General features: G+C 38.4%; 3 protein-coding genes across 6 annotated transcripts; 1 reads left to right on the top strand and 2 right to left on the bottom strand.

Moving 5' to 3' along the window:
* The first annotated feature begins 2,331 nt into the window (after positions 1 to 2,331).
* On the top strand, positions 2,332 to 7,947 carry LOC130716870 (nuclear transcription factor Y subunit B-1-like). 2 transcript variants are annotated; one of them, XR_009012212.1, is made up of 7 exons: positions 2,332 to 2,515; positions 2,701 to 2,931; positions 3,261 to 3,781; positions 3,883 to 3,963; positions 4,099 to 4,137; positions 5,989 to 6,048; positions 7,566 to 7,947. XR_009012212.1 is itself a non-coding variant. In XM_057566895.1 (7 exons), the coding sequence occupies exons 2-7, from the start codon at positions 2,714 to 2,716 to the stop codon at positions 7,611 to 7,613; spliced, it is 522 nt and encodes a 173-aa protein (XP_057422878.1). In that variant the 5' UTR covers positions 2,332 to 2,515; positions 2,701 to 2,713; the 3' UTR covers positions 7,614 to 7,947. The 2 variants fall into 2 exon arrangements, 1 of the variants encoding a protein (XP_057422878.1); XM_057566895.1 differs by lacking the exon at positions 5,989 to 6,048 and having other exon boundaries at positions 3,261 to 3,390; positions 3,776 to 3,781.
* Positions 7,948 to 11,386: 3,439 nt separating this feature from the next.
* On the bottom strand, positions 11,387 to 14,730 carry LOC130717962 (PWWP domain-containing protein 5-like). 2 transcript variants are annotated; one of them, XM_057568379.1, is made up of 3 exons: positions 14,575 to 14,730; positions 12,020 to 14,366; positions 11,387 to 11,754 (listed from the first exon to the last, which is right to left on the bottom strand). In XM_057568379.1, the coding sequence occupies exons 2-3, from the start codon at positions 14,274 to 14,276 to the stop codon at positions 11,744 to 11,746; spliced, it is 2,268 nt and encodes a 755-aa protein (XP_057424362.1). In that variant the 5' UTR covers positions 14,277 to 14,366; positions 14,575 to 14,730; the 3' UTR covers positions 11,387 to 11,743. The 2 variants fall into 2 exon arrangements, with proteins under 2 accessions (XP_057424362.1, XP_057424363.1); XM_057568380.1 differs by lacking the exon at positions 14,575 to 14,730 and adding an exon at positions 14,495 to 14,572.
* A 3,472-nt stretch (positions 14,731 to 18,202) lies between these two features.
* LOC130717712 (uncharacterized) lies at positions 18,203 to 22,091 on the bottom strand. 2 transcript variants are annotated; one of them, XM_057568050.1, is made up of 2 exons: positions 20,266 to 22,089; positions 18,203 to 18,707 (listed from the first exon to the last, which is right to left on the bottom strand). In XM_057568050.1, the coding sequence occupies exons 1-2, from the start codon at positions 22,011 to 22,013 to the stop codon at positions 18,701 to 18,703; spliced, it is 1,755 nt and encodes a 584-aa protein (XP_057424033.1). In that variant the 5' UTR covers positions 22,014 to 22,089; the 3' UTR covers positions 18,203 to 18,700. The 2 variants fall into 2 exon arrangements, with proteins under 2 accessions (XP_057424033.1, XP_057424034.1); XM_057568051.1 differs by lacking the exon at positions 18,203 to 18,707 and having other exon boundaries at positions 20,262 to 22,091.
* Positions 22,092 to 27,092: the final 5,001 nt, after the last annotated feature.

The following is a 27,092-nucleotide window of genomic DNA, read 5'->3' as shown; positions in this document are numbered from 1 at the left end:
TGAAATCATCATCATCGGTTAATGATGATTATTCAGTGTTTTGCCAATAAAATCAAATAAAAATAAGATGACAGGTAAAGAAAAAAACACTATAACTATGCGATGAGTTATGGAATTTTTCTCACTATTGTGATTACTCAATACAGGGACCCAATATCTTGAAATTACCTACCCAAACAAAAAATTTAGAGACATCAATGAATCAAAAGCTTACCCAGATTGTGGAAAAGAGGTAAAGCAATTACGAAACATCAATGAAAAAATAGATAAATGGCAGCGGAATCCAATCTTGCTTCCATTCTTCAGCGGTCTAACCCAACAATCTTGTGAATCTTCCTTCCATTCACACCTCATATCATTCTCCAACACATTTAAAACATCAGAGTGTGCAGATTTAATTTACAGGCAATGACAACAACCAAAAACCACAACATTTATTGTTAAGCAAGAAAAAACAGTCGTATCCTTCTTGCGAAACAGATTTCATAAGGTGGTCGTAACCAAATCACAATGAAGCCTAAAGAGTAAGACATAAGTTATGCATCTTTCTCTTTAAGCCCCAACTACCATCTTCAAGATTTATGAGATAGTTGCATAAATCTATCAAATGGGAAACTCCTTTAGCATTCTGCAGGTCTGCTCAACAATGTGAGAAATGAAAAAGGAAAACTATAAGCACTAAATTATGAGAGAAATGAAAATTAAAAACTTCTCATAGATATCATTTAGTACCAACCTACACATCTAAATAATAAAAACAACACACAAAGATAGACACATAGATGTCGGAAAAAGTCAAGTTGATGCACAAAATACCCCTTAACTTAAATACTAATTGTACCTGATCAATGTCCTCACGAAAAATCCAAACAACATACCTCATTGTTTTTACCATCGATCTCTTTGCCTGAGGAAACTTCCTGCATAAACAATGAGAAATCACAAACAACTATTTGGTTTTAGGTTTTTAGTTCTATAAAGAGTCATATGTAAATTTTGCGAAGTCTACCTTGGATTGATAGCATCTAATAGCAGTGAGATAATTAGAACACAATACCTGAAATAGCAAAGTCTAAAAGAAAGAAGCAGACAATAAGATCTAAAGTAATTGAATAGTTCTGATAAGAGAGATGGCAGATTTGCTTTTCCAGCATGCATAAGAATGATGAATGAATTTAGGGAAGAATAAGATGAAAATTCAGACGACAACTAAACAATTCTGGGAAAATAAGAAGAAACGCGAGCACAGCCAGAGCCCCAGATCCCCTCGGATCCATCTCCTTCGTCCTGGTGAGCGCGCAACGGCCGCGAACTCCGACCACCGCCGCGAATGAAGAGGTTTGGCCTCCTCCTTCGAACCCTCTCTATCTCTCCCTATCACTCTCCATGACTGCATTGGCGGTTCCCTTCCTCTGCGTCTTGCTGGTTATCCTCCAACGCTTAATCAACCGCCAATTTGATGAACCCCCAGTACAAATGTGGCTGCGTTTTCCCCAACCACCAAGTTAGCTGCCCTAATTTATAATGAGAATTTAAGCTTTAAGTGCAGGAACATGGAAAAAGAAAAACGGCAACGCCATTAGAGAGGTGGAAAATGAAAACGGGAGGCGAGAAGGTTTTTTGGGTAAGCGAGAAGGTGAAAGAACAAAAACGTGCAAGCTCCAGCGTAATGCCGAAGGAGAAAAGAAAAGAAATAAACGGCCAAGATTGAAGGCCGATTTTGATTTCGATGGTCAAGATTTGTTTTCTAACTAATTATATTAAAATTTACTAAATTATCCATAGAGAAATTTCAATTGTAGTGCAATAGAATATTGAATTCCTAATTTGCCCTCAAGGCTGCACAAACTCTTCTTTTATATATAGTATAGAAGATAGATAGATAGATATTAAAAATTTGACACATCATTAAAAACATTTGTTTTTTTTTACGGTATAGAGACGTAAAGACCAAAACTATAGCAAACAATGAAAATTAGAGATTGAAACTGCAATTCTTAAAGTACAGTAACCTCATTTACACATTCACGTGAATATGAGACCAAAAGTATAATTAAGCCTAAAGTAAATTTATTTATTTATTTTTTTTGAATTCAAGTAAATGTATTTATTTAAACAATCTATTTAAGAAAACTTTAAAAACAAAGATAGCACATTTTTCAATAAACGACATGATGTTTACAAATGAGCTTTTTCCGTTCGCAATAGTTGAGTAACACTTAAACAAACCAAATAAAAACCATTTAAAATAAGATTTTTTTAGTTAATTTATTTATTTTAATAGGTTTGAGTATTTTAATGTGGTAAAATATCTATCATCAATTCAATTCATCATCAAGCAAAAATTTTAGGTAAACATAGTAGTACCTTGTGTTCTTGCTGTTTTGTCTGCCTCAATTTGTCCTGTAACCTGAATCCACCAATCAGAACTTTCCTTAGCGCGCCAAACACAAAACCACCACAACATCATTCATTGTCTCTCATTCACACTCACTCACGTACCATTTGCAGAGAGGTAACCAACCATTCAATTTCACCCAATTCATCTTCATCCATCCATTCATTCATCTTCTTTTTTCAGATCTCACCCTTCAATCTTCATCATTCTCCATCACCAATTAATTTTCCAAACACAGCACACTGCATTGGTTCGTGATTGTTGTTATTTCTCTGATCTATCTGATTCGATTCTGAGTTTAGGGTTTTGTGCGCCATGGCGGATGCACCAACCAGCCCCGTCGGCGGGAGTCACGAGAGTGGCGGCGAGCAGAGTCCGCGTGGTTCAGCGCGGGAACAGGACCGGTACCTGCCAATTGCCAATATCAGCCGGATCATGAAGAAGGGTTTGCCGGCTAATGGGAAGATTGCTAAGGATGCTAAGGATACCATGCAGGAATGTGTTTCTGAATTCATCAGCTTTATTACCAGCGAGTAAGCCCCAATAGCTAACTATTTCAATTGAAATTGAAATGCTTGAAAAAGTTGAAAAAGTTAAAAAATTGCAATTTTTCCTAATTGGGGTTGCTTAGAACATATGACTAGTGCGCGTCGCGCCTCTTCAGCGTGTTTGATATGATCCTATGAAGCACGGACACCTCTGAAATATGAGTGTCATGGTGTCGGAAACCAACACTGTGTGGCAATTGGGGTTTCTTAGAACATATGATTAGTGCAGTGTGATATGACTTTGATGTTGGGGGGTATGATATTAGGGCTGCTTGTTGTTTGTTTATGTGAATTGGACATGGTTGTTGTTGTAGGGCGAGTGAGAAATGCCAGAAAGAGAAGAGAAAGACCATTAATGGAGATGATTTGCTGTGGGCGATGGCTACGTTAGGATTTGAAGACTATATAGAGCCGCTCAAGTTGTACCTAGCAAGGTACAGAGAGGTAATTTTATTTTGGTTAATTCATAGACAATATGTGGATATTTGTGAGAACTTGATGAGACAATTGGAATCACCTATATTAGATCCTCATCCTAGGAAAATGACTCTTTTGAAGTGTTGAGTATTGGTGATACATAAAAATGATGAATTTATTCTTCTTACTTTTCATTTACTTGTCTATCTTGAGTTGTTGATGGATGTTTGGTTGGATGAGAGAGGTGGGCTGGGGGCCATTTCATTGAATGGATATATAATGTTCTCTTTCTTTCCTCTTCATTTTAATGCTGAAGTTTTGATTGCGTTCCTTATGGCTTTATAGTTATCTGACTGTTTCTTTTACCTTTTTTATTTGCTCGGTGATTTTGAAATGTCTGCAATTATCACAGTTGGAGGTTAGTTAAATCCTCTCTGCTTATTTGTATTGCTTTGTTATTAACCTTGGACTATTTTGCCAGTTGAAATTCTAATGTCTGTGAATCATAAATTCTGATAGGGTGACACTAAAGGATCTGCTAGAAGTGGTGATGGATCTGGTAGACGAGATCAAGTTGGAATTGCAGGTCAAAATGCTCAGGTGTGATTGCTCAACTTTTATGGATATATGTTTTTGGTTTAAGAGTTTCTATTCTAATGATTTATTGGTGAAAATAAGGTTCAATTCGTTAGTTAATTTGTACTTCTCTGTGTTGTTGGTTTATGCATACGGCAGCTTGTTCATCAGGGTTCGCTGAACTATATTGGTTCCCAGGTAACACTCCCTTTCTCTGACTTTCTTGAATGCATGCATGCTCAATTGTAGAGATTCAAGAAATTAAGACACTCTTAGTAAAATAAAATAAAAATATGAAATATTATTTAAGGCCAATAGGCCATGGTTGAGCTTCCTAAAAATAGTCCATTAAATCAGTCCAAGCACATTGGGAAGGAGAGTTCAGACTCTTTACTCTTATCTAACCGGAGCATTGTTCATATAATATCATCACCCACGTACTCATTACCAAAGTAGAGCTGTTGAATGGAACATAGGCACATTGTCCTTACTCTCCCATGTTTCTATACCATCTCAGTTTTAGGACCATGTCTTTTTGACTGTTGTATACCTTTGTTAAAAATAATGTTAATAGGGAAAATAAGTATGATATAATATTCTGTAGGTAATCATTATAACTTATAAATAGTGAAATCATGAATCTTGTATTTTTGACAGGTATTATATAATTCACTCCGTCGATTCACCCAATAGTCTCTCATGTTCCCTCTATTTCAGCATGGTCTAGAGCCTGACTAGAGCCAACCCTAATCCGTGATTACCCTGTGGATCCACTGTCCATTGGTGCAAATATTTTTCAGAAACCTTGGATTATCTCATCTTTCTGGCTCTTGTCCCTGCTGAGCCTTCACTCTGGCAGATCTGTTCCTTTTTCCAGCCATCATCGCTGTTTTTTTTTTTCGCCCAACCTCGCCGCTGCTCACCGCGGTCAGCCACCCTTGACACTGTTGCAATCACCCTGCCCATATCAGCAAACCCCGATGGTATAACAACCATCCGCTGCCGCACAGTCTGCAATGCGCCACCTCTCTATCGACGCGTGAGATCCACATGCCTATTCAACATGTTACCTTGTCCTTCGCTTAACTTTGACATACTCATCACCAAGATGTTTCACCAGGTTCCAGGTTTCGGTCTCTTTGGACCATTGGCTATGCTTGCTCCTCATTTCTCATACCTTGTTAACTAGAACAAACTGGACTATAGGTCTAGTGAATGAGTATTTCTTGGCTAGTCATCTTTCCATAATGTTTACAAGTGTCTTTATCTCGATGTAGGGCCTTTATCTCCAAAGATATTATTCTTTTCTATGAGCTCAAGTTCCGTTAGATCTGTTTTCATAATCTCCTGCTCCAAACTCTTCTCCGGTCTCTTATTATGCATTTACATTTTGTTCCCTCTTCTTTATAACCTAACATTTCTATTCCAGTGTCACATTCCTCTTCCACTTCTTCCCTGGAGTCATGCACAGTTACCTCATCTCCTATGAGGAATACCTGATCCAATTCTTATTCCCCTTCTTCTCATTCAGTTGACCTGGTCTCTGCCCCTTAACATTCACCCAATACAAACTAGGTAAAAATCTGATGTCCATAAACGTATTAAGTCCATACACTTCTCTTAACTGACATGGAACCATTAATTATAATGCAAGTATTGGCTGATCCCTTATGGTTGGATTCTATGAAGGTTAATTATGATGTCCTTCTTAATAATTCTTCTAGGACCTTGGTGCCTCCACCTGGCATCGGTAGCCCATAGGGTGCAACTGGGTCTTCTGGTGTAAAAAGAATTCTAATGGCTATATTAACAAGTATGAAACAAGGTTTGTTGGCAAAGGGGTTTGTCCTACAGTTAACCTATCACTGATAGGAATTTTAGCCTTATCTCTCACCTGCAAATGGCCTTTACAGCAGTTTGATGTTGATAATGCCTTTCTTATATGATTTCTTGGATGAAAGGTCTATATATCCAACAACCTCAAAGTTTGGAGTGGAGGAAAAGTTCTTAGTTTATAAACTTAACAAGGCTATCTATGATTTTAAGCAGGCCCCGGGGGCTTGGTTTGAGCACCTTGATGCACTCCAATCAACTTCAGATTCCGGCCTAGTAAGTGTTACCCCTCCCTGTTTACTCTATTTGGGTCTCAACATGTTCTCTATGTCCTTGTCTATGTAGACAATATCATAGTTATTGGCAGTTCTCTTCCTCTAATTCAGAAGCTAATTACGGGGTCAAATTCACTGTTTTCACATAATCAGCCAGGTAATTTGGGTTAAGTCTTGGGTATAGAGGTCAAATATTCGCTGAATGGTTCATTCTTACTGGCACAACAGAATATTCATGACCTGCTTGCTAAAGCACAACTTTCTGAAGCAAAAGGGGATCTCCACACCTGTGGTTGGTGGATGCAAATTGACTAAATATTGGAATGACTTTTTTTTCAAATCCAACTTTGTATACATCTGTGGTTAGGAAACAACTCTGAAATTGTCCCTCAGCCACTTGAAGATTACTTAAAAGTTGTAAAGTGGTTTCCTAGTTACCTCTAGATACCATGCATCATCAGCTGATCCTCATAAGCTCTTGACTCTTCAAGCCTTCTGTTATGTGATTGAGACTTTGTTTCTGATGACAGAAGGTCCACGTTTGACTCTTGCATTTATCTTGGCCCAGATATGCTGTCATTGGTGGTCAAAGAAGTAGCGTCTAGCTGCAGGGTCCAGCAAAACATCTGAGTACCTCATATTGGATCCAAACCCTGATCTTGGAAGTGAATGTTCCTACCGCAGTGCCTCATATTCTTTGTGTCATGATCCTGTGCTTCATTCGAAAGAAAACATATAGAATTAGGCCCTTTCTTTATTAGAAAGAAGGTAATCAGGAAATCCTTTAAGTGATACATATCCCTGCATTCTCACTAAAGCGAGCTTACTAGGTTCTGTGAATTAAGGGACAAACTCAGGGTTTGTGACTCATTCTGTTTGACACTCAACTGCCCTGAGTTTGTAGAGGGAATATTGAAGTCGCTAGTTTCTTGCTTGTTTATTTCTTTCAGATGTATTTAGTTACTATGATTTTCCAAATCTTTTGTCCCCTCTTTTCTTTCTCCTTCATAGAAGTTATATGAATATGATTTTACATGTTCCATCCTCTGCAAAAGGCTGTGGTTCTGTCTTTTCACTAGTTGAGTGCTCGTAGCGTTGGGTGATGGGTGTCTAAAAGTTTGTAAACATTTTATGTAACGTATAGAAAATACACATTTCTATAGACCTTTCTATAAGTAAAATGCTGGAGGTCTAACTAGACTTCGTGTGACAAAAGGTTATGGGATGGTTTCTTTCTATAATTTGGCTTATGTTCAAACATAGAGCTCAGAATGTTGGACTTTATGTTGTCCTTCAGAAAATGTCTAGGATGATAGCTTTCTTGCATGATCGGAAATATAATTCATAATGGCAAGAATCAGATAGCCATGTGTTGCTGTTTTTGCATGTTTCATCTTTGCAGACCTCTTTCTTTGAAGATCATAATAGTCATGACTTGAGATTTCCTTGCTTACAGTTTTACGTTAAGAACAGCTCTCAAGACTAGTAACATTTTCTTTAATCTGTTGTGATTTGCAGGTGCAGCCACAGCATCTGGTCATGCCCTCAATGCAAAGCCATGAATAGATTAGATGCTTATTCCACTCATCTTAATTATTCCACTTAAAATGATTGTGCACATGGCATGGACAGAAACAATGGTTTGATAATTTAAAAAATTAGGTTCTGGTGTAGAAGGCAAGGGTGTCAGAATTTTGTGGCAGTGCTCATGTAGGTTTTTGAATACATATATCAGAATTAGCTTCTGACTGACTAAACGGAGAGATAAGTGTGGGTTTTTTGCATATGATTCGCCATGTAGCTTGTGATGGTGAGATACACCTGCTTTGGAAACTTCATTTAAATTATATATTGTAGGAATGAAATCATTTTGTTACCATTATTGTTCTTCTTTTGCTCCTACTTTCTTGTCTCCCGAAAATGATTTCTGTGTCAATTTTCCCATGTCATTTTTTTCCAGCTCAATTATTGGCGACAAAGAAACCTGATGGTCATTGTCTTTGAGTCTACTTAGCAAAATTAGCTGATAAGTTAGTTGAAGGTTTATAAATTAGGTTATAGATGAAAGTTGAAAGATGACAAACTAGTTGATTAAATTAAAAATGCAGTAGAGGAATCACCACCTTCATCTTTGAGAGGTTTCTTGGGTTCTTAGACTGATCCAACGACGCATATTGGTGGTGGAATGGAACGCTCACAAACCCCATTAAGTCTGTGCTTCAATTTCCGTTATACTTAAAGTCGATTTTTGTTGAATTTAACATGATAGAATATTGCTTATCATATCCACATTGAACTCAATGTGACAAATTATCATTTCTTCATTGACACTTGATATGCATGAAATTGCATTTGCATAAGAACAAACGTAACATACACTTATACAAACATGCTTTATGACTCTAAAATGCAATTTTAGTTATACTACTTATTTAACAAATGTCAATTTTGCAATGGTTCATAGGTTGCGCTTCTGATTATTTTTATACATGACAAATTATGGAATTCAATGTTCATTACATGCCTAAGAAGTCACTCCATCAATAGAATGTTCTTTTACGTAAAGGGTTAGGTTATTTTGTTTTGTGTGCAAAGAAGTTTTTATTAAAATAGTTCTTAGGCAACTTTCTAGGAAAAAAAAAATACTAAAAATGGTTTTATATAAAATTATAGATATTGAGTAAATAATATTTATTTATAAACATTTTTATAGTTAATATTTAATTGAAGAAACTTGAGTATTGATAAAAAAAAAGGAAAGTAAATTGTTGCTTCATTGAATAGTTGATTAAAGAGAAAATAGTTATTTTGATTTGATTTAATATGAACATGAAAGTTCTGCACATGTATCATAACATGAAAATGACAATGACATGATAGTGTAAAGTGATTTTATGGCTTTTAGGAATAAGAACTTAAATTTAGTAAATGAGGTTGCATTTCACACCCTTAATTGTTGAAAAAAAATTATATTATTTAACGATATTTAACCAAATTTCTCAATAATTTTTCATTTGTTGAGGGTGGAATGCGCAAAAAGAAAAAACGAAGAGAGAGTTAGAATGAGATATCTCGTTTATGAGAACAAAAGTGAGAGATAGAGAGAGCCATTTTTTATTCCCACTTTTACCATTTTCAAACTTCAATATGAGGGAAAATCCACCTCACTCTTTGTATGTTTTCCCTCTATTTCTATTATATTAAACAATTTATAAAATCTACTTTTTTCTAAACATTTTCTCTTCACTCAGCTTCTTTTTTCACTTTCTTTTCAAAAACCAACAAAGAAAAAATAAATTATAATTTTTTATTTTCTTTTTTTGATAATTATTTAACACTTTTTTAATAATGTGATGAGTATTCAAATGATATTTTTAGATTGGTATATCTTTTATGAAATATATTAGCGTCTAATTTTTTTCTCCATTACCTTTGACAAAAAATATAATAGTCTCTTTAGATTTACACAAATTCTTCAATAATGTTTGGTTTTTTTTTTGACAAAAAAGATGTTTAATTTAACTCCCAAAGGTTGCCTGATGACACATACATTATGTATGTGAGAACATAAATCTTAAAGAGCACTATTGTAATGCAAAATAGATAAGTAAATTAAGTATAAAACATCTCCACTCAAGCTGATACACCCAGCTAAATGCATAAATTAAAAGTCATGCAAAACCCCTAAAATTCCACATTCCAACAATGAACCTAAAGTTCCACCATAACCTCTGACAAACTAAGAGTAAAAAAAATGATAAATATTTCACATGTCGTTTCTTCACTTTTCAGACCGAACCGGCTCTATGGAGCTGCGCATGAACAACTACTAAAAAGGCCAAAAGACATGCATTAAAAACAACAATCAATCGGGATGGAATGAGAGGGTGAAAGAAGAGTGGTGACATAAGTGAACGGTGACTAAGGAGTTATGATACATACACACCTCTCACTCCTTTTCCACCTTCATTTTCTATTTATTTCTCTCTTCACTATCAATCAAATCATCTATCACATCTTTACTTTCTTCTTATCTCTCTCTTCCTCCACCTCTTCACACGTGTGAAGGAATGATTATTCGTGACTAAGCATATGAAATTATGGGGAATACAATGAATTAAAAACGACTAAAAAACAAATTACGGAGTTTCTTGTGAAACTGACATCAATGAATGAAGTAACTTTATATATGTGTGTGATTGAGGGCCTATTTGGATTTCATTTCATTTTTCAATGTCTATTTCTTTTTTTTTTAATTAAAAAATATCACAAGATCTTTTTTGTGCCAATACGGAATGGTCGAGTTTTCAATTTGATTTTAAAATACAAATTTTGAAATAAATTGTTTTGCTAAATGGAGGTTTAAAGACTTTTAACTCAATTTTAAAACGAAATAAACAAAATTTTCAAAACCAGAAAAACATTTTTCTATTGTATATATTAGTTTTAAAAAAGTAAGCACCTCCATCCCCATCTTATTCTTTATTCTTGCATTTCCTATTTCCACCATGCACTATAACCACCATCACCAATACTTGACACCCTCTACTACATTCGTCATTGCCTACCTTCCACTCTCCACCATCACTATTATCACTACTTGACACTCTCCAGTCTCCACTGCTCATCATCCATCATCACCTCAACACTCCACAATAATTGGCAACATCGCCAATTGACACTTTCTACGACCACCATCACCACCGTTGGGCACCTTGCACTGCTGACATCTGGTGGTGGTGCTGGATGGCAGTGCTTAGGGATCTATCAGGTTGGCAATTTTTTTTAGTGTTCGTTTTTGAATCTTTTAAATATAAAACTTAAAACCACCCCAAAATCTTGTTTTTAAAGTTTTATAAAGGAAATAGTAAACCAAGTGGGATGACGTGTAATGGTTCAACGAAACCCTTAAGGAAATAGTTGGGGGTTCGATTATCAAATCTTGAGAATGGAAAAAAACTTATTGGACAGCCCCTACCGCTTAGTGCGTTGACTATGTGGCAAAAGATTAGTCTCACGCGCTGTCAAATGTGAGGATGGCATGGTTTTGGAAAAAAAAGGGAAATAGTTAAACGGTGACCGTTCACAGTTTTCTGTAAAACATTGTCGAAAACAAGAAATAAATGTGACATTTTAATAGTCAAAACTGAATAAAATGTGAAAATAGGGCATGGAAATGAAAGCTCCTAGAATTTGAGTTAGGCCTAACTTTACACCCAAAAGCTTTGGGCGAGGGTTGTTCTACCCAAATTTTTATCCACACCAAAATTTTAAGTGATAATTAGCGAGTTTCAAAAAAAAGTTAATTAGCTTGCCCCTGACAAGCTTAAACAAAGGAAGAAAGGAAATCAAATTACTGTGTACCATAGAAACTGAATGGTTTACTTGTCAACATTTTCGAACCAATATACAACTCAAAGTCAAGATAGAAATTTTCATTTCCTAATATCACATATATCTATGAATGTAGTTAGAACTAACAGAAGATGCATTGGCTGTATCATAAAAGCCAAAAATCACTAATCACTAATCACTAATCACTAATCACTAACCAAATTTATCTAAGTAATACCTCTGTTTTCTTCCAAAATCCTTCCAAAAAAGTCTCAGGTTGTTGCTGTCTAAACATCCTCCTACTGATCTTGTTCTAGATTGCTAGTCACCTGACATGCTTCCTTACAAATGTTCCACCGGCACTATCCACGACCTAGTAAGGTAATAATTCCATCAGCACCCACATCAAAACTAGAGCACAAATAACTAAGATTATTTCATCTTCAAGCTATGCTTATTGATGGTACTGCAAACTCCATATAGGATAAAATTGAAACTACCAAAGTTCTCAATCACAAAACAATGCATATGAAATAGTTAAGTTATTTACCGTACTATTTCGACCATACTAAGTTAGAGATCAGGATGCATCTCCTGATCATGTGTTGTGGCAAAAGATAAAGCTTTGAACAACGTACCTGGAGTATAGTTAAGCTGGTAATTTACAAGAGCTGAACCAAATAAGTTGAACTTTTTCGCGCTACTGAAAGCAACCTCCGCATCGGCACGCTTCTTGAAAACCACTCTAGCCCTGCTGCTTTCTCTGTCAATCTCTGTTTCAGATTCCTTTAGAGGTCCAAAATGCCTAAAGATCTTACTTAGGCTTGTTTCTGAAGGAACAGAATCCAACTCAGAAAAGCTTGAAACAAGTTCAGCTGGGGATTCTTCATCTATATAACCAGAAGGTTTTTCAGGATCCTCCACATGGTTGCTGTCAGAATAGCGTTTTGTGGAATAGGACCTACGGCGACGACTAACCTGGATGACCATGTCTTTCAAATATGTGTCACCCAGATCATCAAATTTACATGTTTCAGGTGATCCACCTATGAGTGGTTTCTTCCTTTTAGTACCAACCTCATTTGTAGGTAAGATTTCTTTCCCAGAATCATTGCCCACAGTTATTGAATTCCTGAAATCAGAGAAGAAGCTCACTATAACATTCAAGAAACTATAATCTCCCTGAGGTTCATGTGCTACCCATTGAAGTGAAGATAGCAAATCACCTAGAGATGAACATCCTTTATGAAAAATCAAGCCTGACTTCTGAGCCTCCTCAAGATTAAGGGAGAAGACATCGGTTCCATTTCCAGAAAAATCATCAGCACCTTCATCTGCTATCTGAGACTTGGCTCCAGAACACTTCAGCATGGAGGATGGTCCAGTAAGTTGGCTAGCAACCCTACGAATACAATCACCAATTTTAAATGATTGTTTGGCAGTATTTGAAACTTTTGCAAGGGAAACTGATTTGCTCCTATCTTTCCCTGAGACATCAACAATGGTCTTCCTTTTCTTGGAAAGGGAAGGGGTAATCAGAACATCAGTGACCTCATTAGACCAAATATCACCATCAGTAGAATCTGAAGTCCCGCCAACTGGTTCGGAAAATCTTTTCTTCTTCCGTGTATACACAACATCCTTCAGATTATGTTTATGTTTATTACAAGAACCATTTTCGGTTTTCAAGTTTCCTGTACCAGATTGACCATCATTCTTACTCACATGAGTTGCCAGCTCATGAACTTCACTCCGATTTTTATCAGCATCATCAACTAAGTTGTCAATGTCATTTTCCAAACCTCCACAATATTGCAATTGAGGCAAGTAAGAGTAACCTTTCAAACGATAGAATGCAAGCAACTGAGCCTTAGCAATTGAAAGCTCCAATCTATCAAAGCCACCGGTTGGCAACTCAGATAGAGTTTTTAAGTATTCAATGAGCTTCTCCGGTGAAAAGGAGCTAATGTTTAAAGATTCATCCACTATGTTCGCCACACTAAGTTCTTCTCGGATCCCAACATTTTCTACAACCTGGACTTTAATCTTGTCATATGTATCTTTATGTATACAGGAACATGCTAGCCCAAATTCTACTCGTCTAGTGACTTCTTCCATAGCACAGTCTACAGCACTCCGGAAGATATCCGAATTGCTCTTGTTTTCAATAGAAGAGAAATGTGTCCTGAAGGGCTTTAGCTGAGATGCTTCATTCCAGGCAAATGTTCCATCCCCATAATATGCTACCAGATAGGAACCCTTTTTAAAATGCTTCATTGCCAGTGCAGATGCATCCGAGGGATCAAATATCTGTCCAGGCCACCATGGATGACTTCTCACCTTACCCCAAACCATACCATACAAAGGAAATTCACCTTCCTTTTCAGGCGGCAGCTGATAACTCACTTGATAATTTTTCCCTGAACTCTTCATGGAAGCACGCTTCAGGACTTTCCCATCCATCGTTTTTCGCTTCTTAGCATCATTAAATTCTTCACCTCCAACCTCCTGCTCTCTATGTGAAACAATCTGCTCAGAAATGTCAGCTTGCCCTTCAACACCATGCTTATCACCCAACTCAACCTCAATAACATCACTCATAATTTCTTCGCCCGACATTTTATTCTCCTCCTTGAGAACAACGCTCTTCTGCTCATCCAAGGTTGCATCATGTCCATCCAACTCAGCTGTTCCATTCTCACTCTCCCCTTCTAAGGACCTCAAAACCACAGAACCCTCAACCAGAGCCCCAGCAGCTCCTTCACCTGCAGAATTCACATCTTTATCTTCCTCAACTGAACCATCCAAACCCACATCATCATTCAGCTCAGCATCACTCCCAAGAGTACAAACACCATCTACAGGCTTTTCTAGGGTTTCAGTTTCACCTGCCATGGTTTCAGCTAGGGTTACCAAAGATTCTGAATTTCTAGAAGTAAACAGCTTCTAAATCTGTGGTTCCTCAATGATTACTTCATCTAAACACTGCAAGTGCAAACAACATGTTAGAAACTGAAAAAAAAAAAAAAAAACTCTCTTAAATTGCAAAAGTTGGCACAATCAATAAATATATATAGTGAAATATAATAAACTAAAAAGTGGCTAACAGATACCGTAATAAAGATTGAAACATTGAAGAAAAACATGAAAAGGAAGAAGAAACAAACAGAGAAGTGAGGAGAAGTTAAGGTACCAGGTTAGGTCAAACGTAAACGTGGTGTGTTTGGTTTGGTGGATGTTTTTTCCGGCCACCCAATTTGTAAATGGATCAAGATTGGTTCAACCGCGGCTTCTAAGGTCAAGTACCCGGTACGAGTTCAAAATCGTTGATATATTGTTATTTAATCAAGGGTGAGGATTTGATGATGGCAACCGGTTCAACCACTTTTGTTTAAATATTAAATACCATTTGAGTCCCTGCAACTTTTGTTAAGTCTTCACGTTTAATACCTAAAATCCCTTGCATTAATGGTAGGGAGGGGTATAAGATAGAATATTTTTATGTTTCATTCTCTAAGTATGTCTTTTTTGAAAAGCTCTAACTATGTTAATGAAGGGTAGGATGTGATAAAAATGAGGGAGATATGTACCGCTGCAATTTTATTTAGGCTTAAATGCATTTTGTGCCCCTGATGTTTCAGGGGCGTGCAAATGATACCCCTCTTCTAATTTTGTCAACGTTTGTACCCTCCATGAAACAAAAGAGTGTAGTGTTTACCCTTCCGTCAGTTCAACGTTAGTAAACTAACGGAGGGGCTGACGTGGCTTTTTTTTTTTCTTTTTTCTGGCATGCCACGTGGATAATAGTAAAACAAATGGAAAAAAGAGATGAGGGGGATTTGAACTCGGGACCTAGAAGTAGCAAAACACCGATTTAACCAGTTGAGCTACATACATAATTAATATATGTTGTACGAAAATTAAATTTATATCATCTCCTTCATCATCATCAATTTTATATCCTCTTCTCCTTCCTCCTCCTTCTCCATCACAACACACACAGACTCTTTACATTCCTCCTTCTACATGATAAATTAGGCTTTTAAAACATGATTAGCTAGTAAAGTTAGGGTTTAGGAAGGGGCAAACCAAAATTGGAAGAAATTAGAGTTCCTTACCAAAAATTGATTATCAATTTGACAAGAGGGGAAGGAGAGCTCCACGGTTCTGAGCTCAGTGAGTCCTCCGGCGAGGGTTGGCCGGAGAAGACGGTGGATGGCGGCGGCTGGCGGCGGTTTACGGCGGAGGTTGTTGGAATGGAGAATTTCTTTATGGGTTTTGCAGCTGATGATGAGGGGAGTTCAGTGGTAGTATTCGTTTCTCCAAAAGCTAAGGGGTTCGCCGGAGATCGAAGCTTGAAGGTGCGGTGGTTAGGGTTTCAAAGTTTCTCTGTTGTGGTGGCCATGGGGCGCGTTCAGGGTCGTTTGATGGTGATGAAGGCGCGGTGGTGCTCGCGGCTGGCCAGAGAGAACGAAAGGGGGAGAGGCGGCACCACCGTCAGCGAGATCTTCAGGCCGGGAGCGTCATCGGTGTAGAATCGCAGCATGTTGCTTGTGAGGAATGTAAAGAGAAGAAGAAGACTGGAGTGACATTCCAGGTGAGGAATGTAAAGAGTCTGTGTGTGTTGTGATGGAGAAGGAGGAGGAAGGAGAAGAGGATATAAAATTGATGATGATGAAGGAGATGATATAAATTTAATTTTCGTACAACATATATTAATTATGTATGTAGCTCAACTGGTTAAATCGGTGTTTTGCTACTTCTAGGTCCCGAGTTCAAATCCCCCTCATCTCTTTTTTCCATTTGTTTTACTATTATCCACGTGGCATGCCAGAAAAAAGAAAAAAAAAAACCACGTCAGCCCCTCCGTTAGTTTACTAACGTTGAATTGACGGAAGGGTAAACACTACACTCTTTTGTTTCATGGAAGGTACAAACGTTGACAAAATTAGAAGAGGGGTATCATTTGCACGCCCCTGAAACATCAGGGGCACAAAATGCATTTTAGCCTTTTATTTATTTTCCTCATTTTGCTCTCCTCCAATTTGGGATGTATGAAATGGAACTAAAATTTCACCCTAATTTTGATTGGGTCATTTTATAAACCTAAAGTAACCCTACAATGAACGGTCCAATAACTGAGTCTATGCAAGACATGATCGGGTTTGCTCGCAAGGTTCTAAGAAGGTTAAGGATAAAAATCTCATGGTTTAATCCTAAATTATATTTGACATAGTGTTGATACACCACCTTTGTCTGTAATAACTTGATTATCCAACAACATCATTGTTTTTTCAAAGACTACTAAATAGTAGACACTCATATACACTTCAGTTTTCTTTCTATCTCTCATTTCTTATGAGATCACATCATAATCTCTCTTCTCTTCCTTTCTCTTTTTGGATATCCACATTCCATAGAAGTCTATGAATCATTTTTGAATTCTAAAACTCCAGAAATAAAATATCTTTTTCGAATGCCTCAAACTTCACACTACCACTCATACTTATGCTATCGGTGCTCACAAGAGTAATAATTTATCCTCCTACATACTAAATGGAGTGAGCATTATAAACAAATTAATGCATATGATATCTTGCTCTAGGAGGATGAAGTAGGAGGACTCACTCCCCGAGGGTTAGCTCAAGTGGTAAGAGCTAGGGGACATTAAAGTTGGGGAGGGGAAGGTCCAGGGTTCGAACCCTGGAAGGGAGATTTGAAGAGATTTACTAACTTACTAACATCTAACCACTAACATTTGCCTATAAAAAAAAACTTATGATTTTTTTCTATCTATCCTGACTCTTTTGAAAAGGTTTGAAATCCCATCAGAATACTTACTCGTACGAACACCATTAACTTCAAGAAGGGAATTAGCATTTGAACTTTTGAAGGAACATTATCAATGTAAGAATCTCGGGTGGAATCATCAAGCTCACAGTCGCCAACTCTTACATAAAATACCCTTAGGTTGAGCTAAGATAATGATCCCTTTATGGAGGGTTGATAAGAGTGCCTTGCAACAGAGTATCCATTATCACTTAGTCTTTTCATATCCCTGAACGATAACATAAATGATAAGAGCCGGGGGATATATGATTTGGGGAGGGAAGCTCCATTCTTGGAGGAGAAATTTGACTGATAAAAAAAAACTTGGTCTTCCCATTAGCCTTTATTTTTCAAATCTTTCCATCCACCAAAATTAAGTACAGAAGCCCGCAGCAACGAAGTGGATTCAGCTCAATTTACAAAAGAAAATCTATACATTTAAAGGACTAAACAAAGGCAACCATCAAAAGTTTATATATCAACATTAGAACAAGGAAGGGGATTAATCTAAACAAAGAAAATAATCCCCCTTGTAGCCTAAAGAGCTCAACTAGATTTGATACGTAAACAAAGTAAAAAAAATAATGGATAATTAAGACTACATCTAGCAACTAAGCTCACTGCTACAATTAGGCACAAAACAAGGTGCTTTTAAGGTAGACAAAACTAGTAGAGAATGATAGAGAAGATGACAGCAAACCTCACTCAATTAGATAAGAAAACCATGAAAAGAAATGGATTCGGTGAAACCCAAATAATTGAGATCAACAAACCAAATATATAAAATTAAAACAAAAAAGAATAATACAGTGAGTCTAAAATGAAACAGGAAGGATATAAATCAAACTCCTCGAATATATCACCTATTCGATGCTAAATCAACTGAAAGTAGCATCTCTTTTCTCTAATCCAATTCATCGCCCTTTTTCACTGAATAGTGAAACAGTCCAACACTTTAGCAAGGGAAAAACAAGAAATTTGACAAAGCAACAGAACGAATCACCAGAGTGAAAAAAATTGCAAAGCAAAATGAATCTCTATGGATCTTGACGAAGTGGGTAATACACGAATGATTGGGCCGGATCGGGTTTTGTTCACCCAATACCCACCAGTGTATTAACAATCCCAGCCATAAAGCGTAATTAAACTGCCACAACTGAGAAGATTCCAGATATGAATATCCAACTTACTTAACTATTGTACAAAAATCTCTAATAAACATGGCAAAAACTTTTATGTTTTGTTACTACAACACTGCAATTAGAACGTAATGCTTGACCATTGACACCATCATAATATTCAGTATTTTGATCACTGGAGAGAAATCTCATGCTAATGTTATTCAACTAATACCATTGCACATTTAACCAAGGAAGACCATATCAACATGTGAATCCAATGTGTTGGTACTCCTTTTGTCATCAAGCAATGTCTGTCTACCCTGCTTCTGCAACCTGGTTCCAGCACCATGCATCATTAAACAGGAGAATCTAGTCCCTGCAAACCAACATAAAGACAATGGCCTCAATAAACACAACTATATCAAGAAACTTGAGTTAGACCATAACAGTCAACTGATGTTCGTAGAGAGATTTATAAAAAATAAACAAAATGGATTAAGAACACACACGCGGGCATATCGAGTGAGTGTATCAAAGGCATTAATCTTGACCATAAAATACAACCATAGATTAATTGTCAACATTGTTTTATTTAAAATCTTGATAATTCATTAATGTCATTGACAAGATTATTCTTCGACCATGCTCTTACCTGATAGAATCCATATTAGTCAATTATACAAGCCCCCCCCCCCCCCCCCCAATATTTCCCTTCCGTGTATCCAAGTTTCACTACTATTTCCACACCTCCTGGGCTTGGATTTCTATCGCCTTACTCAAATGACAATTTAAGAAGACGCAGATTTCACAGAAAATACTACTTCTAAATTCTATTTATTCCAGAGCACCAATCAATGCAGGATCAGGTGTCAAATCCAATCTTATGGTACAGCATATTGTATCATATGATGCAACATGAGGTATTATCATATGGTGTACTAAACAAAACAAAATACATGTGCCTGGTCAATCAAACATTCAAACATATAATATCAAAAACTATCACAATTATTTTATGTCGTGTTTTTATTATATGTATTAATTTACCAAGACTTATCAGTACTACAGGACATCTTAAAAGTAACATTCTGAAATGGGTCGAACTAAAGGGCATGCTTATCAATCAACAGTAAGGTACATATGTTCCACAATCCACATCATTATCAGGATCAACTTTTGTTCTCTTCCTAGTTCCTACTGAATTGACAGCATCTGACAGTGCCATGATTGTCATGCTTGATTTGGGAAAAGGGGGCGAATTTTGCAAAACCAAAGAACAAGACAGCATTCCATCAAGTGATCTTTTGAAAATTGTATCACATGCTAAATTTGAAATCTGCAGATTTCAAGACATATTTGTATAATTCAAAGATGAGTAATATTATGTAAGTGAGGGCAAGGCTACTTTTAAATCACCGACATAAAGGTGTTCAAATTCCATAATCCTAGACCTTTAAAGGCATTGTTTCTTGAGAAAAAAACTCTCCATAGAACCTATGACCCATCTTAGCGCCTGGTGTAGGCAATCAGTGAGATTTATAATTGTTTTTTAGCATATATTACCAAACAAAAATCTGCTTCAAATCTCTAATAACCATAAAGTCATCTTTATATAATCTTAGACGAACAAACTGATAATGACTATTCTGACCCTACAATCTCATACTATCAACTGAAACAATCAAGGCCATAAGGAAATAAACCAGGGGCAGAGTATGTGCATGTTTGGATTAGCTTATTTTGGGGTCGAAATATAATCAAGGTTGCTGAGTAAAAACCAACTTAAACATACACATATTTGCTTGAAAAGAAATGCATAATTTAATGAAGATGGCAACAAAGAAACTGGCACACATTCAGCAACTATGATAGCAAAGCATATCTAAATATAAGATTCTTCAATTACATGTGCCATAGGGTGAGAAATTACTTACCAGTACTTTATCAATCCATCCCAGCCGCATGTTGCAACCTTGCTCTGTTCAAGGGGATGCCATTCACAACCAATGCAAACACCTTCGTGACACTTGAGAGTTCTGAAGACTTTGCAACTCTTCCAATCCCAGAACCAACACTTACCATCACCATCACCTGACATGACAAAGCGTCCATCGGGCGAAAAATTGACCTGACAGGCATGACCAGTGACATGTCCACGAAAACTCTTCTTTTTGTTAAGCTGGAACTTCTCCCTGGTGCTATAAATAAGTATCTGGTTATCCAAGCTCTGCGCAGCGAGCCAATTGGCATTCGGGTGAAGCGTTATGGACGGCATAGAATGCATGTGGGGCTCACTAATATACTTTATAACCACAGGAATACCAAACTCCCACACCCTGAGGGACTTATCATCACTAGAAGTAACAAATCTTCTATTGTTATCAACAAAAGTAATGGTATTCACAGCCCCCAAATGCTGATCATACTCTTGAGTTATCTGCCCCGTATTCATATCCCACTGAACAATCTTCTTATCACTCATACCAGCCAACAACACATTCTGCTTATCCTCATCCGGGTTAAGCCTCACAACATAAGGCATCTTCCCGGTAGTGAAAGTGGATATCACTTGCCCTGTTTCTGTGTCCCAATACTTGATATTCTTGTCATAACTCGCACTCAAAAACTTTGACCCGTCATTGCTGAAACAAATATCCCGAACCGCTTTTGAGTGTCCCATGTAAGTCCTCATACATTTCCCAGAATTGAGAACATCCCAAATCTTAACCTTGGTATCCATGCTGGCAGACAGAATCAAATGTCCAGACTTGGGGAAGAACCGAATCGCGGAAACCCCCTTCGTATGCCCACTCCACGTGTGAACCAATCTCTTTGGTATGTAACAATGATCATTATTCTTCTTTGCATCTTTCGGAGCTGCAATCCAAGACCTACCCTGGTAATCCCTCTCCTCCTTCCCATGGAAAGTGCTCTTATCCTTAACAACCTCAGCCTTCTCCCCTCCAAACCCACTCTTCTCGTCCTCTTTCTTCTTCGCATACTCTTCCGCGTACTTCTTCTGATCCTCCGTCAGCTCACCCTGCAACCCTTCCTTCTTCCCCGCCCAAGGGCTCTTCTTATTCTTCAACAACCACGCATCGGTAGCCGGGTTTTCAATCTCTCCGCCCTCACCATCACCCTCATTGTCACTATCTCCTTCTTCCTTATTCTTTTTGGCCTCGATCCTCCGCTTCTTCTGCTCGCGGTGGGGGATGTTGTAGACAGACGCCGCATTGTTCCGGTTAAGCGCGTCGAGATCACCAACATAATTGGAAGCAGACGGATCCGCAGCGTAGCCGAACTTGTGAAAGGTGTTGTACTGTTCATCGAATAGGAAGGGTTCAACGGAGGCGTCTTCGACGAAGCCGAGCTTGTGGTTGCGCATGCCTTGTGCGATGCCATCCTTGGCGTAGGGATGGGCAGGGCCCTGGATGGGTGCCCAGAGCTGGTCGTAGGTAGGGTTGAAGGCGATGGCGTGCTGGGTAGGGTCGATGGGTTTGGAGAGGGTTTTCTTGTCGGCGACGGTGAGGGCCAGCATGGTGTCGTCTACCTTGGGGGCGGCGGAACGGGCGGGGAGGAGGCGGGGCGGGGAGGAATCTCCCTCCTTCTCAGCCGCCTCCGGCGGGTTAGGGTTTGGGTCGTCGTCGTTTTGGTCATCTGAGTATTGGTTGATGAGATCCATTTGTGAGGAATTGTTGGATGCAGAGAGAAAGAGTGAGAATCAGTTTGGTTCAAGGTTTAGCAAAAGCGAGTAACTATAGAAAAATCCACAAAATTAAAAGTAATAAATGACAAATACGAAAAGCCCACGAAATGTCTCTTTCAAGCAATGTTTAGAAAACCGGACCGGTCATTGAACCGATCGAAGCACAGGTTCAAGGTTCAAAGGTCTAACCGGGGTTGAACCGAGGTTGAACCGGTAGTAATTAAATAATATATTCTTAATAAATATTATATAATATATTGAATAAAAACATATTTTTATTACTTAAATTTTTCATTTATAGATTTTTAGTATTATTTTCATTATTAATATGATACTAAACGTATTAGTAAAATATATATTGAAATAGAAGAATGTTAGTTTGTGTTTTTGTAAAAGAAATATATGATACAATAACCCATGCAAGCTTTTCTTTGTATGAAAAAAGCAGTGCGCGATAATTTATGTTCTAACATGGTTTAACTTGATAAATATGCTATTCTTTTATTCAACAACAAAAATAATTTTTCTGTAAAAAAAACAATGAAAACAGTTTTAAACAAAAGGCCCAACTGTGAGCCCATCACAGTTTGTAAAAACATTAACCCAAAATGAAAGTTAAACCCTAAAATTACCCTACTACTTCTTTTTCTCTCACCTTCATGTCTCGCCCCCATGCTCTGTGTCTGATATTTGATGTCTCTTCCCATCTCTAATTCTCTATACCCCTTGGTCCCTCCTTCCTTCATATGCGAGACTACCACTCATCCCCTCAATGCATCAAGTCTCCTCCCACGGATCATTCCATGAAATCTCGCTGGATCTCCAATTTTTATCTCAAAGAGTCGTGAGTCATGAGCTGAAGGAGTATGCAGAATGAAATTTTCAAACAGAAAAAACGCTGACAGTGCTATTTTCATTGAACCGGTTCAAACCGGAAAACCACCGGTTTTGCCCGGTTTCACCGGTTTTTAACCGGTTTCTCCGGTTCACAACCGGTTCTCTGCATCACCGGTTATGCCCATGATTCGGACCGGTCAACACTCCGGTTCCCGGTCGAACCGGTTCAACCGGCCGGTCCGGTCCGGTTTTCAGAACATTGCTTTCAAGCATCAAACAGAAGCATGCAATCAGTCTCGAAACAAATCTGTCGGATGCACAGATCAAAAGCTAAGGAGAGAGACCATCGAAAGGATAAGGGAGTTGGAACTGGTACCCCTTCTTAGAATTGGCACCCCATGTATTTTCTAAAAAAACCCAAAATTGCCCCCTATTTTAACATCCCATTTTCCCGAGCCTTCCTGTTTGTGAGTGTTCACGTTCCTCATTTCATTTCCTTCCTCTCTAGATCTTCAAACCGCATCCTTCCCTTTTTGTGCATGTCCCGAGCTTGAAACCTCAACTTTCCTTCCTGTCCCGAGCTCCAAAGCTCATCATCTTCATCGAATCATCATCTTCATCGAGTCATCATCTTTATCGTCGTGGTCTTCATCGTTCGTCATCGTCTTCATCTTCATCTTCGTGGTCTTCATCGTCTTCATCATCGTTTCTAGGTTATTCCCTGTCCAATTTCATTGTGATTTAGGGATTTATGGATTCTTATTTATGGATTCTTATTTAGGGATTCTGATTAGGGATTTTCCAAATTCACCATGTGCGTGCATGTTGTACATTTCTGATTCAGGGATTCTGATAAGAGATTGAACAATTCATCATCTTCGTGCTGGACATTTCTGATTGAGGGTTTTCCCGAGCTTCAGGTCTCGGGATTGGAAGTTGTTTCCCAAGCTTTAGATCTCGGAATTGCTTGTTCTTGAGCTTTAGGTCTCAGAGTTTTTTGGGTTTCCCTCAGCTGTATATTCAATTCAAGCATGAGATGGTCTTTGTTGAATAATTGAATAGTGAAAGGGAAAAGGTTCACAAGCTAGCTAATAATTTTTTACTTTAACTTCTCTTGTTTATCAAGCTAAACTTTGTTTTTGTGCCTAGTAAAATCTATACTATATGTAATGATGAGTTGGTTATGGTGGTGGCAAGTGAGAGATTCAAGATATGATAATTGACTCAAAATGCTAATGGCTTGAACTTGGTGTTTTTCAATAATTACATCACTGGCCCTTATTCAATATCACTTTTTATCAAATCCGAATTTGTAAGAGTTGGATCTATCACTTATCTTATCTAATATCTACAACCTAATTGAGCCAAATCTTCTATACTAGAATGTTAATCTGCTCCAGACTCTAATTCTACATTCTGTAAAGAAATTCTACATGCTATTTAAGGGAAAATTAGATGATGTGGTCTATGGATATTTGTGTGGCTAATTAGAATATATTCATAATTTATTTTTAGCAAAATCCTAACTAATAAGTTTATTTGATAACAGATGTCTAGGACTATGGGTCGTGGTAGTCTGCCCAATCAGGATGGTGGCCGACGTGGTCGTGGTCATGGACTACCTCCCAAGGTTAACGACTCTCGACAACCCATGACAGCTTCCCACAGTAAGCGGCTTGCTTCAGGCAATGACAATGAGCCTTCAGGTGTTGGCCTGGAGGAGACTCAGGTGCAGCCTGTCCAGGAGGAGGCTCAATTGCAAGCTGTCCAGAAGGAGCCTCAGTTGCAGGCTGTCCAGGAGGAGCCTAATCAGGATGTTGACTGTTCCTTCAAAGAACATAGAGATAGGGTATAATACCTATATAGTGAAGGGATTACAATGAGAGAGAATCTAGAGAGAGTGTGTAACTTCCTAGAGAGAGAAAATAACCGTTGAGAGAGAGAGAGAGGGTAACTGAATTTAGAGTTTGTTACTGAGAAATGAGCTAAGTCTCTTACATGTGGTAACCGCTTCCTATTTATAGGCTAGGGGTTGGGCCTTGTGAGTCTATTTGCTCTTATTGGGCCGGTTGGGCTCAACTCCGTGCCTGTGTGACCGCCACGAGGCGGGTAACCCTGAGCGAGGCCCTATGGGGAGCTCGCCCAGTCCATTGATCAAGATATTGATCAGGTTGCCGAGCAGGATGATGATAAGGACAACGATGAGGCTCATCCTAGAGATCGGGAAATTTTGGTACTACAGACAGAGGCACCATTTCCAGGAGGGCCGTCTGAGCTTACGTTGCTGAGCGGATATGCCGGTCACGTGGCACCGTGGGTCTGGCATTCATTATTGCAGACTTATCCGCGCTACATAGACCGATGGGACTTGATCCCAGTCTCCACTGGTATGAGGTTGGGCAAGTTGGTGGAGTCCTCATTATTGGCAAGATTTCCTGATCTACGTGAGCGACTGGAGCGGTCCACACTGTATGGCCTTCTAGAGTACATTTATTCGTCCATAGAGAGAGAGGCACGGTATCGACCTTTTGGAGAGGTGGCACCTGGAGACTTTCTCTTTTCATATGTCGTTTGGGGAGATGACAGTCACATTGGATGATGTGTCATAATTGCTGCACCTTCCGATCTATATGTGTTTCTTCACACCTCTTGTATTGACGCGATCAGAGGCTGCTGATATGTGCGTGCGGTTGTTGGGAGCAACGAAAGATGAGGTGCTAGTCGAGTTTAGGGCCGCTAGGGGCCTGAACCTGAGGTTTATTTGGGTCATTGAGCTTTATCTGGTCACTGTCGCAGGTTTGTCTCATTCAGTTAAATTTTTAATTTTTTTTCAATTTTGTCCTTTTAATTTTGTCGTCACTTACGTTGTACTTTAAATTTTGTCCAACACGTGACTGGGATTTCGTAGCTAGATGCTTTTTATTGCACCTTATTGGCATCACATTGTTTACCTCGAAGAATGATACTATTGTGACTGTCACCCACCTCTCCATGTTTGAGGACCTTGATCAGGTTGGCCAGTATGCATGGGAAGTCATGACAATAGAACCTCTTTATGAGAACCTCACACGAGCGTCGTGTAGAGAAACGAGGTAAATCAGCGGATACCTCAACCTCCTGATGGCATGGATATATGAGCACTTCCCTAGAGTGATCATATACAGGCAGACGACGACTGATTTTGTTGAGGAGTTGCCTAGAGCACGAAGGTGGTCGTGTGGGCGTCGAGGATTAGTACTAATATCGACCCATCGACTACATCTAGATGATTTGGATGCATTACGGGTGATTTGGAGCCCTTACGATGCCCACAGGGCACAGGGCATACCGACCACGACACTCTTTGATAACTTTCTATTCAAGCTAATATGTTGTGGACGTGTGATCCATCCTCACCTCCCTGAGAGGGTGTTGAGACAGTTTGGTTTTGTGCATACCATGCCATGCCACCCAGAGGCAGTCACCGACATTCCCCACACGACCACAACCACTGATGCAACATTTATGGCATCAAACTAGCACGCCTTTGCTCCTGGCCGCTGGCTGTGCTCCAGGAGAGGTTGTACCTGAGTATATGGCTTGGTATAGATTTGTATCACATCCATGCATAGTCCCTAATTTAGTGAGGATCATGCTCGGTTCTTCAATAAGTAACATGACTTTATTTTGTTTATATTTAGTTTTACATTGACTTACATAATTCCTCACACCAACATTGTTTTATGCATTACAAGCTTCCTTGCGTCGAGCAGAGGATCTTCTTAGATAGGCTAGGGAGTTAGACTATTGGGATGATGGTGGATGTAGCCGAGCTTTGGTGGATGCGACATTCGTATTACCCAGCAGAGAAACACAACCCCATTGGTCTACAACAGGAGGACTAGAGGAGGAGATTGACACTAGTTTATTACTACTGTATTTTGAAAGGATGTTATGGACACATTATTTTGTTGTTATGGTTATGTCATAGACTACTTTATTTTGTATGGATGTTATAGACATGCCGTTATGTATGGATGTTATTTATGTGTATGTTGATTCCTTGCTGATTATTTCATATCAATACCTATAATTGATTCCCGAGCTCTACTGCTCGGTATGAATCCGAGCTCTACTCCTCGGTATGATTTCGAGCTCTACTGCTCGATATGAATCCGAGCTGTTATTACAATATACTAGTATGGGAAAAAATAAAGCTATTATTATACAAACCACCAT

The sequence above is a fragment of the Lotus japonicus genome, chromosome 5 (assembly GCF_012489685.1).
Source record: "Lotus japonicus ecotype B-129 chromosome 5, LjGifu_v1.2".
In the NCBI taxonomy this organism is placed as follows: Eukaryota; Viridiplantae; Streptophyta; class Magnoliopsida; order Fabales; family Fabaceae; genus Lotus; species Lotus japonicus.
This window is presented reverse-complemented; position numbering and strand designations above follow the sequence as displayed.